This window comes from Caloenas nicobarica, chromosome 5 (assembly GCF_036013445.1).
Source record: "Caloenas nicobarica isolate bCalNic1 chromosome 5, bCalNic1.hap1, whole genome shotgun sequence".
NCBI lineage: Eukaryota > Metazoa > Chordata > Aves > Columbiformes > Columbidae > Caloenas > Caloenas nicobarica.
The window spans coordinates 5,486,595-5,500,323 of record NC_088249.1 but is presented as its reverse complement, the minus strand read 5'-3'; the positions used below and the strand labels follow the sequence as shown (position 1 = coordinate 5,500,323).

General features: G+C 37.4%; 1 protein-coding gene across 2 annotated transcripts in view; it reads right to left on the bottom strand.

Moving 5' to 3' along the window:
- Nucleotides 1–13,729, bottom strand: part of PPM1A (protein phosphatase, Mg2+/Mn2+ dependent 1A) — a 35,912-nt gene that overhangs the window by 9,047 nt on the left and 13,136 nt on the right. For both annotated transcript variants that reach the window (XM_065635078.1, XM_065635080.1), the window contains exons 2-5: nt 11,022–11,873; nt 9,150–9,267; nt 4,043–4,151; nt 1,403–1,460 (exon numbers count right to left, since the gene is read on the bottom strand). In XM_065635078.1, coding sequence (XP_065491150.1) covers nt 1,403–1,460; nt 4,043–4,151; nt 9,150–9,267; nt 11,022–11,855 — 1,119 coding nt within the window. In that variant the 5' untranslated portion in view covers nt 11,856–11,873. The remainder of the gene's footprint in view (nt 1–1,402; nt 1,461–4,042; nt 4,152–9,149; nt 9,268–11,021; nt 11,874–13,729) is intronic.

Here is a 13,729-nt window from a genome sequence, read left to right as displayed (position 1 = left end):
ATTACCTGCTACCCTGCCCTATGTAATTACGGGCTACAATGAGCTTTAATAAAAGTCTATCCTGATGCTTCCACAGCTACACTTCCCTACCATTACTAAGGCTGCAGGAGGTTGAAATGTTACTCCTCTGTAGAAGCCCTGCCTGAATTATTCCTTCGAGAAAAGAGGCTAATTAAGTCTCTAGCAATGCCACACACGACAATTTCTTAGCACTAAAGTTCTGCACCCTTCATTCAAACTTGCACACAGAATTCATTACAAACCATAAAGAACAGTTGGCATGGAGGTGTAGTACAAAAAAAGAAAAAAATCAAAATCACTAAAATTACCCTTTGCAAAAGTACCACCTCCAGTTTTTTCTCGAAGACCAGAAGTAGCAAAGGAGAGCAATTTTCTATGAAAGACCAAAATGGTTGTATTTGTTCCAAGTGCAAGGATGAATAAAAACATAGCGAGTAAAACCGCAAGAGCTGCGCGCCAGCTATCCAGCATGCAAATGTCTGTATCCAAGTTGTCAACATCATCACAAAGAGAAGTTTGCATACTGCACATTTGTAGAACAGTAACATACTATAGAATGTATTTTGAAGGTAAAGAATTATCTTTCAGCCACTACTTAGGAAATTTTATGCTAAAGATGTAATGAGAACCACCAAATAAACTAGCATCCAGTTGTAAAACCAACGCACAATTCTTTATGTCTGGATGCATTTCACCTGTGTGACATCTAAGTATGTAAGTAATTTTTGCTGATAAGGATCAATTGAACTACTTCAGGAAATACAGCACTTTTGGTGACAGAACGTTGTTTCCAGTGATCTAAGTGCAATTGGGATCCCTGTTCATATTTTAGAGTTTGTTGTGGGGTTTTTTTTTTTTTGTTGTTGGGTTTTTTTAGTGGATTCTTGTCCCTCTGATCGCAGACATATAAGAACTTAAAGTACATGTCTGCTGTAAGATGCTCTGTGCTTAAGAATGGAAGTGCTTATACAGTCCATTTGGACTATTAGTATATCCTTAAAGCTGACAGTCACAAATCTGTTTAACCTACAAGTGTAGCTTTTTTTCTTCTTTATATTTGGGGAAAAATGTCTCCCATAAGAGGGCAAAAAAAAAGTATACCTGACTCCCTGCACCATTTGGCAGAAACGCATTTGGAAGCCCAGGCAGAATTCAAATGATGAAATTACAGAGGACAAATAATCAACCATACCAGAGTTTTGAGACTACGATCAGCAGAAGACAGCAGAAAACTACTACAAAACATAGCCCAAAGAGCACAACATTGCTATTGCTTTTTTGGGAAGGAGTTTTTTAACAAGTACTGGCAATATGTTTCTTTACAAAACAGCTAAAATAGTTGAGGTGGGGGGAAAGATAACGTAAGAGAAAGGATACTTACAGTATCATCATTCCTGTAGGGGTTCAGTCTGTTATAAACGGCTTCAATCACACTCCGTCTAGAGCAAAAAAGAGACGAGATTTTAAGGCTGTGTCTTTTTTTAAGTCGAATTCCCTAAGTACAATTTTAATTTAAAATTCAAACTTTAAAAGGTTTTAAATTCACAGAACCAAGATTACTTTAAGTTAGCACCGTCCTTAAACACTGGACACAGCTACCGTTTTCTTTAAAATCTTTAGGGTCAAGGAAAAAACAGGATACTGCTCAGAGCTCAGCAGGAGAAAAGCTCAATCTGACATGGAGACGAGGCTGTGATGCTGTTCGGTTTGGTGAGAAGTCTCTTATTTTGGAAAAATGCATCAGAAAACTTGATGGACGTTGAACGCCCTGGTCATTTGTGTGTCCGATGAACCCCTGCAGTTCTACGGCACTTTCATAGGGGAATAGCGTTCTTTCATTTTACAGATGCACAAAAATTGTATTCTGAAGTACATTTTTGTTTGTGTTGCATTCTGAAATGGACTTTCCATGTGCAAGCCTGGAAAAATTTCTACTCTCTCTTTTGTAAATTACTTCTTTTACTTTATAAAATACACTTTTACAGTAATATGTCTAATATTCTCCATCAACTTTTCTCAAAAAAAAAAAAACAACTGCAAAAAGTAGTTCTATGTATAATATCTTCAGGCTACAAATTTTGTTTGGTAAAAAGTACTAAAAAACTAATTCAAGCATCTTGACAGTTTCTTCCTTTAAAGAAGAAAAATATTTGCTTAGCATATTTAAGATAGCTTGTAAGCAACTTTCATCTCTGTGATTCTCGGTTTTTTTCTACTATTGATAGGAAATGTATTGATAAAATATTAAAAGAAAAATTGCAAAAAACATGTAAATGAGCAACCTGATTTTTTTTGTACACAGGGTGAAAAGGTTTGCTCCAATAGTGATACTCAAAAAACAAAGTGAGGCTGAAGGAAGAGGAAGCCTTTGCCTTACCCAACAAGTAAGGAAACAATTTTGGATGGGGAGCAGGAAGGAAAGAGGGGAGTTAAAGACAGGAATTATAGATCAGACTTAAAAAGCAACTTTCTTCCAGACCCCCTTTCTGCAGAACTCTGTATGACGAAGTATCAGACTACAACTGTGATACAGAACAAACTTCAAAGAACCACCTTTTAGCTGCTGATGGATGCATGCAGAGCAGTCACAAAGGAGTGTATTAGAAGAAAAAAAAGCAGACGATGGGCTTTATAATCATCTCATCACACCAAAAAGTCAGAACTACCATGCAGCAGTATAAATGTCACAGTGAATCTAGTGAATGATTACAGGGCATGGAAGAAGAGGCTGAATTTAAAGCAATAAAAACAAGCAATTACACCCAAAGTACAGCGCATGTACGAACTGTAAAGTTTGCCTTATCATTCAAGAAATTGGCATATTTGATTCCAAATAAAGGCAGGTTTCTTGAAAAGCATTATTTTCCTTTACAATTGGCAGCAGTGTTTTGAGTTATGCTAACGCCCAATTAAATCCATCCCTCTAACACTCCCTAATCAAACTACCATCATCACTAAGACAAAATCCCACGGAAGTCGGTCACTTCAGCACTTCCTCACAACCATGATGCCACTGCGAGCCAAAGGAGACTGCAAAAAATAAATGTGTGTGCCGTATTTCACATGTAACTGACTCATTGATACTTGAGACTACAGCAACACAACCTAAATATACGCTATTATATATAAAAATGCCATCTCTTCTCTTCCTAGTCAAACAGTTCATATAAGAACAATTTTATTTTGTAGAAGTCATCTTTACAGTTCAGTTAGCATGTATTCAATTACATACCTAGACTCTTCACCTTTTGGTGTAACAATAAAAATATTATACTCTGAAGGGTTAAAAATATAGCCTGGACCGTAAGTGCCCAGTCCACTTTAAGACAGCACAGATTCATGAACAATCGTTCGAAGCTAAAAGCACTTGGTTTGGGGTGCAAACGAGTTAAGCCTATTGCTCCCTTGAAGACTCAACATCAATTTGAAAAGCCGCAGACCGACAACACTGAACTCCTCAAGGACAAATCCAGCCTATGGAAAGCTGTAAATTCAACTTCCCACTTTTCTTTTTTGATAGATTTCTACCTAGTTTTCAAGTTTATCACAAGCAGAGGGATACGAAAGCAAACTTTTAAGCAATTACAATATTGCTTTAGCTGCAGACAAGAAAAGAAAGCTGCCAAGCAAAACATATAATATTGCTTCTTGTCAAGGTGTAGAACTAGATATCCAAGTAACTACTAAAGTCAGTGCATTATTTTTCCATCTTCAGATGTACCCTCCCACCCGGAAAACACAGTTAATTACAAGAAACAGATACACTCAGGCCACTCTTAAAGAACCCTTCAGCCCTTCCCCAAAAGTTCCGTTTGACATTTAATTTTAGTAGCGATTCATAGTTAACTATGGTCTTCCGCTTGAGCTTTTCACTCAGAACAACTGAGTAATAAAAACCAGAGAATAGATCATCACCTTTTGTCCTGTACCCTTCTTCCCTCCCCCCCCCACTTTTAAGAGTGGCCTTACAGTTAAATTTTGATTTAAAGCAAAAACCACATTGACACTGATGTGCACTCACTTGCTTGCCAATTCACCCCCTGGTGGGAGGTTTGGGATGCTCTCAGTTGCTAACGTACGCATCACGTGGACTAAGTCTGGGACTCCTTCACCCTGCTTCTTTATGATCTCTGGGAATCAGAAGTACTTTTTTTGTAAGTGCAGTCCAAATTTAACTTAAAAAAGATTGAAACACTCAGTTTTATAAAAAGGCAGCTTAACTTCTGTTAATATTTATATATATATGTATATAAAAAATACGACCGACCATATTCAACATGGTAATTGTTAACTTTGGTTCCATAAGAAAAAGAACCTGTAACAGATTTGACAAACTGTTAACATGCACACTGGTTTTAGAAATACACAGCTATCTAATAAAAGTGGGGAAAAAAAAATCTTTAATGGCTTTCCTGCTATACATTAAATATGATAGAAGATGCAGTATCTTTCCAACAAAATGCCCTGGTCATGAGGCAGATATTAACATCAGCCTTATCGCTGCAACAGAAAATAAAAGATTATCACCATCACAGAAAACATAATAATTTCAAGAAATAAAAGGTTAAACATATAAAAAACTCTCATGACTGTATGTATATTAGCCGACACTTTTACCTCACTGCATTACAGCACCATGCACATTTTCAGAACTATTCCATACAAATGAAAAGCCAGGGACATCACATCTAAGACACAGTTCCATCCTCAACTCACTTAGGGGATATGTGAATATTGGGCAGTTATTAAAGCTGATCCACTCCAACTTCTGGGTGAAGAGAATTTGTACGGTGTGTCACGTTTCCTAAGAAATTTATTCTTTAACTTTATTCTTAGGCCTGTTTTTATTTTTATTTTTTGTTTGGTTTGGGTTTTTTTGCAAGTCATAAGCACACGATTTTATTTGAACTCTAGAGATTTCAGACCATACCACCCCTGAAGAGTTGCTCTTTAAATAGGGATTTTATGAAATTTAAAGAACAAACACATTTTTAACATGCATCTCAGCAGCTTCTCTGTAAGCATGAGCTCTTAGGAGTTGTAAGAGATACGAATTATTAAATCTTGTCACTGTTGATCTTCAAGTGAATACTGCAGCACACATGTACATACATATATATACATGCACATATGTACACGCACACTATTCTTCACGTAATAAAGCATTTACACAGCTTGAAGAGTAGTTGGAATTCACCAGCATCACTTTTGGAAAACACTCTAGCATTCTGTTTTTGCCCTACGTGATAATTCCAGAAAAGCATACCAAGTTTCCATTTTATAATTAATTAGTGAAATAAGGCACATGAAAAGCTTTTAAAACCAACACATATCCAGTCGTTTTTAGTTAAAAATATTAAAAACATCAATTGTGAATTACTTTTCATGCATGTAACAGTTTTTCAGGGCTGTGTGTGTTTACAGAAAGTATCAGCTGTATTTTGCAGTCAGGCTGTGTAAATTATTTGCGAGAGACGGTGGAAACAGTCTAGCCCTCAACCAGTGCCAAACTCTGCAACGCAAAAGCTTTAAGCTGTTTACTTCGAAACCTACGTTTTAAATACATGACACCACACACCACAGACACCTCAAAAGCTTGCCATTTCCTCAAAATCTCTAGCCAAAAATTCATTTTACCATCTAGTGTTTAGTAAATAACCAATCTAACACTCTTAAATCTGAATAAGAAGCAAAGATCTCAGATTTGGTTTGCCAAGTTCCTTTATTGTGCAATTTTGAACAGCTAGTTTATTCTACATTGTGCTAGTGCTAAAGTTCTGCTGTACAAAAATAAGGAATTTATAGTTTACCTATACTACACAGTTTCACAACCTGTAACTGCAATACATTTAACATACAGTCTCCACTAAATGAATACATTTGTATTTTGATCAAACTATAGATACAGACTGAACGAACACTGAAGACATAACAAATGGAGTCGGTCTGCTATCTGTGTTTAATTTATTGGAATTCTCTTCTTTCAATACATCTTACAATCCTCCCCCCACCCTTTAATTTACTTTTAAACCTTCTACACATTTTCATGGCATCAAGTGCTGGAAAAATGTACTTACAACCCTAAAATAAAGGATTCAAAACATATCTGCTTTTTCAGATTCTGAATGGGAATTCCACACAAAGTTTAAGAAAAAGCCAGAGCTTTGATTTTGTGAAAATATGGGAAGGAACATATAACAGCTAACTTAAAATGATTTATCTCTAGATAGGTGTAAATAATGCAAGGATTAGGTATTATGGAATATTTTTATGTAAAAAATTGAGAACAGGAAAAAAGCTTAGACAAGTTTCTTTTGAGAGTCACACATCAATAACATATATTAGTGCAAATAACAGCAACACATTTTGGAATGACTGATTACTTCTACCATGAAGTTCACAAGATATTTTGGGAGTAACACTGATTTATTGCAAGTAATGGCACAAAGATGCTTCTCCACACTTGCTGCTTCTTCCATTACTATTTATTGTAGCTGTGAATCTGGACCACAAACACGTAAATATTAGTAAAGGAGAGTTCTAGGTGGCACGGTAAGTAGAAAACTTTCTAAGTTTTTAAAAATCTGAATCACCTCTCCTTATTCAAGATGATCACTGTACTAAACCCTATTTGGTCTTAAAATCTGCACTACTTCTTAACAATGTAAAGATATATTGTGGGCTGAGGGAAAAAAAGTTCAACCACCAAAAAATGCACATTAGTCAGTATCAAATCTCATTACTTGTTGGACTACACTGAGTACTGAAGTGCATAAAAACACATAATATGCATTTTGACCAAGCTTCCATTTTACTGAATTTTAACTTTAAGTTGATATTACAGATTAGTAAGATCATTCTAAAAGTACTCTTTACATTTTCTAGTTCTTTCAGCTGAAGATTAGGCTTTTAAAGTTAAGCACTGCCATTCTTAAGGTATTCTAGGATAACAGCAAGATTATTCACTGTAATGTTGAAAGTTTTAGATGCTGTAGCAGTCCTACCTTACTAGCCAACACTGCTTTATCCATTTATACCAGGAAACAACTTAACTACACAAGAATTATGACGTTACATTTAACAAAGTTAATTGGCACCTGTTCTTGACGTTCTGCTTTAGTTCAGCCTCTCAACTCCCCCCATAAGACAGACCTAAAAGGCCAAATTCTGCACACAGCTGATACAAATCACTGCTGGGTTGAATAGTGTTTACTACATATTAATAAATTAAATAATATCTTTGTGCAACAATAGACAAAATATTGAAGACAACTCTAGATAAGACAGAAAGACCCTTGAGGGGAAGTACAATGTATTTCCTCAAGTTGTTCAGACATCATCCCATTAAATTAGTATTAAAGTGCTTTGTAACTACGCACAGAATCCTTCTGCCTCTATGCAAGTGTCACACTTTGCTCATTCCTGAAATTTTGCGTTTGTATAAACGCAGAGTACTGGCAGCCAAATTCACTGTATGTACCATAATCACATGCAGTTCCAGTGTTTAGGTTCTTCATTTACGAAACGAAACGTTCGTACAAAAGTGTCAGCTTTCCTCACGGTAATATTCCTGGGGTACAATGAGGCCAGCTGAGGATGCAGCCTTAATTTGAACATATTTTCTTATTCTAGGTCATGGGCTTGTCTGAACTCAGACAAAAAGATACAAGGTAATACTTGCCCAAATTAGGAGAGCTAGCATGCTGTGAATTAATGTGTGAATTTACAGCATACTTGTTCTTCACCAGTTCTGTGAGTGGGCATACGTAGTAAGCTCTTCAAATGCCTGGTGCAAAACTGCTCGCTGCTTTGAAATGGAGAAAGCCATCTGACACTTAACTCATGCACTTGGATATTCCCGCTACACTGTCAAAAAGATTCACACTATTGCTTACTATGCACCAACTTCTCCTATTAGGCAAGAAATGCCCGTCTGGATGCTTGTTTGAGGGCAGAACAGATGCAGTTTGCCAAGACCCTGCAAATGAGGCCTTTGAAAAAGGTGATATTTTCTGAAGGAGCGCCTACAGAGGTACTAAGTGCTTTGAAATGGCACATTGATTTGTCTGAACCCAGAATTCCCACATAGGCAAGTACTCTGTGAAGTTTCTCAAGCTGCACCGTTATCTTTGTGCAAGTTAAGGACAAAAAAAGTGCACAATATGTTCCTCTAACTTACTAATCACTGACACCACAGTTGTGAAGAACTCTGTGTATCCTGCTCTGTGTACTATTAAGGATCCTTGGAGTACATACACGTAATTACGACTTGTAACATATAGGTCTAGAGAAGTCCACTTCAAAAATAGACTTAACCTATGCAAATAATGCATACAGCGTGTCTTATATTTCAGAAACAAACTCCAAGCTGCGTTTGTATTTAAATACCAAAAGGCACTATAAATTTAGTTTTAATGAGAAATCTTTTAAATCAAATTGACTTCAAATATCATTTTTAGTTAGGTGATCCAAAACCCCTAAGACATGCAGTTTCAGTTTAAAGTTTAAGAACTCCCGCAATACAAATTTAACACAAAATTTTGAAGTTACTATCACAGTAAGATAAGCCCCCAGTTTTTGTTCATCATGAATGCTTAAAGATTATCTTTGACAAATTTCTGAAGTACTTTCAAGTAAATATGTTAGCAGGTATCTTTAAGAGGACAGTAATCAAGCTGTAACCCTACCCTAATTCGATAATAAAATATTATGGCTAATTTGTACATAACTATACGGAAAAATGGCACTCAAATTACCATCTTCAAGACACTTCGCAAGATACTCTGCTCGCTTCATTTTACGCCATAACACAGGAACCAGGATTTACTGGTTGGAAGTCAGCAGTGGCAGTGGACTCATGAAGAACACTGAGCACAAATGAATTCTTTCTCTGCCATCCTGACTAATTTTCAAGGCTATAGGCCGCTGCACTTTCATAGCAGAATGTTTTAAGGACATGGAGCAGGACTATATGAGTGCCTTTTTCAAAGATGTACACTAGATGGCCAATAGCACTTGAAGGTCTATTAAAAAGCCAGTATGTGTTAACAGTTTAGCTGCTGGAAGGGGAAAGGGGCCAGGGGGTCTGTTTAGAAACAAAGTTACTTATTTTTTTTTAAATGATCCACCTTCTACTCTGCTTTCCAGGTACTTGTCCAACTCTGCCTCTCTTTTCACCGCCTCTGGCGATACCTTTGGTGCATTCGGAAAACAGATCAATATCACACTCATGTTGTCTCGACTTCCCTGGTGGAAAAGAAAAAATTATTTGAGAATGTATACTACACCAGGCTAAATACACATCAAAGCATTTTACAAACAAATTCACAAATCATACAATATTAGAACACAACTTCTACTACGGATTAATATTATCATTAGTCTTAATTTTCCCCCACCCCCTTACAGAATTCCAGAAGTCTGCAGTAAGACCTTTTAAGTAATTTTGTTCTTTACTCTTTTCTGGTCTGAAGACTACATGGAGGAATTTACAGACAGCCCATTGTCTTCTAGAAACCAGCATTACTAATGAGTGACATGTAATTACAAAGCTGTGTTCCATCTTATTTTAAATACTACCCAACCATTTTGGGAAAACAGATGGGTAAACAAAACCATTACTGCCTAAAAGCACTAAGTAGGGAGGTACTGAGTTCAGACACCGCTTCCACCTAAAATCACAGCTATTAGGGGTTTTTTTCCTTTTTTCTTTTAAAACAAGAGAAGTTACAAGTGAGAGAATCTGTTAAAAGACAAGCTGGAAGGGCCCCAGGCCTTTACAGAAGTATTCTTTGAAATGGAAACATTTAAAAACTAAACAGAACCCTAATACTTGAACAGGTGAAAATACAAACACTTTGCTTATGAAAAGTAACCTCTTAGTTTCAACACCCTTCGCTTTGGTCTGCAAACACGCATCCATACACTCGATTTTTAACACCAATTAAATCCACTGAAGTCAGCAAGATCAAGAACAAGCCAGTTTAAAACGAGAGTATGGGTGTATGGGGAGCTGCTGACAGTTGGCTACTGCAAAGCTTACAGCATCCACCAGCCACTGTTCCTTTCCTGGCATTTGTTTTCGGGATTACCAGACAAAAATCGTAACAAAAATATACGCATTATCAATCTGCCAAAGTGTTTGAAAGCAATTACATTTTTCCAAAAGGGAAACAATGACCTTGTTAGTCATGTTGTCTTGTCTCTTTCGTATCAAAAAAGTTGGCGTTTTTACATTATGACTTATAGCTTGTTTCTGGAAAAGGAAGTGTCAAGCTATGAAACTAAATATTTCAAATCTCTTCCATAACTGTATCATCCTGCAACTTACTAATACAAAGTAGAAGTTATTGCAGACAAAATTACACAGATCTGTTAAAAAAACCAGTCCCATCTTCTGCTTGAACTAGTTTCAGAGCTGTATTGTACAACGCTGAATAAGAAATACAGAAATTAGACCAGAATAAAAACTAACTTAGGAAGTCAGATCTTCATACAGTCAAGAAGAAAATTTAAACTGCAAAATATGAAGTCAAGGTTCAGTCATTCTGCATTTACCTTGGTGCAATTATAACAGTAACGTCAGTATTATATGCCCAGGAAAGGAGAGAAAAATTAGGAAGCGAAAGAATATTCTCTAGCCTGATTAAGTCTTAAGAGTTACAGTTTTGCAAGGTATGTTGTGTAACAGAAGAGATCATTACTGTCCTTGGCTTGCCTAAAAATTGCCATCAGCTTCTACTTTCCCAGGGATCACAACGCATCTGTATGTGATTTTAAACTCCTCAATAACCAAAACCACCCAGAAAGCCATACTGTTTCTGTTGCATGTTCATTCCCCCTCCATCACCATTTTTGTGGGAATCATAGTAATTACTGTCAAAGTCCCATTAAGGTAAACCAACAGATACTTCTAGACTGGAATCAAAACTTATTCTTAACTTGTTCATAAACTTCTAACAGTAAAAACACAAGAAACTTCTTCTCTCAAGTCTGGCTACCTTGTACAAGCAGGTGTCAACTATCTCATTGCAAACTTTCTCAAGGTCATCAGTGACTTCAAGTCTGGATCTTACAAAGTCACACAGCTCTTCATTTCCCATAACATCCCAGATACCATCGCAAGCCAGTATGATGAACTGATCATCTTCTTCTGATCTCTCAATTTCATAAACTTCAGGCTCGGGTGAGACTAGCTGTTCTGTAGGACCCTTCCCATGGACACATTTGTAATCGAAGTCCCCAAGTGCCCTTGAAACCGCAAGAGAGCCATTCACACGCTGTATCATTACAGAGCCACCGGCGTTCTGTATACGCTCTTTCTCCAGCGGATTACTTGGTTTGTGATCCTGCGTGAAGAAGTGAACCTTCCTGTTTCTACAAAGTAAACCTCTCGAGTCTCCACAGTTGATGAAGTATGTATGTTGGGGAGAAATCATGACACCCACAGCTGTTGACCCACTTCTGTCTGCACCATGTTTCTTCTCAGAGATGACTCTCATGTGTTCATCAATTTGTAGAAAACCTGTTCTGATGCCGCTCTTTACACTTTCCACAGATGGTGGCCCATCTGGCCCTTTAAAATCCTGGTTGCTCGTGATGTGATCTAATAAATGCTCACAGCAGTACTTGGCAACCTGTGATCCAGCATGCCCATCATATACAGCAAAAAACGACCATCCATCAAGTCCATTTGGCAAACCGATCACAGCCGTATGTGCATCCTCCATTTCAACTCGCCAGCCTTGCATACTACTCAGACCGTAACGAAGCCCATTCCCTTGCCCCTGGGCATTATGCTTCTCCATCTTTGGCTTGTCTAAAAATGCTCCCATGATGACTCTCCTTCAGTTCTAAAAAGAAAGAAAGGATTATTAAGGTATTTCTTCAACATCTCGTTTAAACATCCTATTGGAAACTATTAAATAACAGCCAAAATAATGGTAAGATGACAAAGATACAAAGCTGACTTTTCTGTGACTCTCTCAAGTCAGATTTGCATTGCTTTCATCTCATTTAAACAAGGACACTGCTATGAGCTGAGCTGCACTTTTCATATGCCTGTATTTTCAGCTGCTTTACTTGAAGAACTTACATTCCACTATCATTCACAATTCTGACAAAAGCCTCTAGTACAAGCATGTATAATATTAGTTTGAAAGAGGACTTGTTAACTGGCACACATCTGAATAGCGACGCTCCTTGCAGTTCCTGGGCCAATGAAACAGTTCAGTGTTTCCAGGACAGTGGCATTCCCTTCATCCCTACCTGCTGGCCACAAAGTCCTGCTCACATTCTGCTTTTCTGACGGTGGTGAAGAAATGAAAGCAAACTGATTAAGTTTTCTTTGGGGGGAGGAGGATTTTTGTTTGTTTGGCTTTTTTTTTCTTTAAAACCAAAAACCAACAGATAAAGCGGTCTGAATGAGCAAGATGAATGCCAGAGGCTGCGTAAAGAAAGATGCAATGCTGGGTAAGCAGGAGCAGGACTCGGAACAGAGCAGCTGTCCCTTTAGGCAGCACGAGCCATTAGTTTGGCTCAGCCATCTTGTGAAAGCTCATCCTTAGATTTTCAGTTAAATTACACAGCAAGCTCCTTCATATGTCTGTGCTGCAGATTTACTTAAAACCTTAATGTGTTCATGCTTCACTGAAAGGCAACTGTCCCTGACAAGTCTAAGGAAATCTCTTTGGAAATAAAATCACAAGTATTGTAAATTCATGCTTACTTATTCAAGCCAGACAATATACTGCACATCCTCCACCCTTGGGATGTGATGCAGCAAATATTCATGCTTAAGAGAATGATATTGGCGGGCAGTGTAAACTGACTGGTTTATCTTCGTGGCTTTCACACCCTAACCATCCAACCCACCCTTCTAATCCACATCAGTTTATTTGTGCATTCATTATTAAAAAATCATACAAAATAGGTCACACATTTTACATACTTGCAAATTCTCCCTGGGAATCATCAAAGAGTGTGCAAATCACTGTTATACAAGGTAATGGAACAAGACTACAAGCTTTTTTATTTGAAGACAGTGGACAAAAATTAACTGTGAGAAGAGTCTCTGAAACAGATTTTACCTGAGGCCCCAACTGAGCAGCTGCACTAAAAGAAAAGTTAGTATATTAGGGATTTTTGAAGATTTAAACTTGTATGTGGAGTACATTTTATCAGTTTTCTAAGTGATGATACCACTTTTTGATAACAGGCTTTTATTGCAATACAGCTCCAGCTATAAGTGACACGATACAGCCAACAAAACATTTCACACTGTCTCTCCCAGCCACTATCAACCTTTCTAAAACATCTGTATGTGTTAGAATAAACAGTCGAGAAATGTTTATATTTGATCTCCACCACAACAGTGATTCAAATGTGAGGCACGGGGACTGGATATACACTCCTTGGCTCACATGCTTTGTTAACAAAACCAAAAGCCGCACATACTTCAGCTGTATGGAGAGAGATGTCAGCGGCAGCACACACACCTCTGCTTCCTCTCACCCCAGCCCCTGCTCTTCAGTTCTGTCTCCTCTCAAGCAAAAACAAAATATTGATGCCCACACAAACTGTAACTAGTCAACAAAGTATAGTATACACTGGTCTTGTATCCTAAGTACATGCATGAGGTTCACATTACTGCAGTTGCTAGGAAAAAAATACGACTTAGACTTTTTTATCTTCACATGCAATTCTAGTG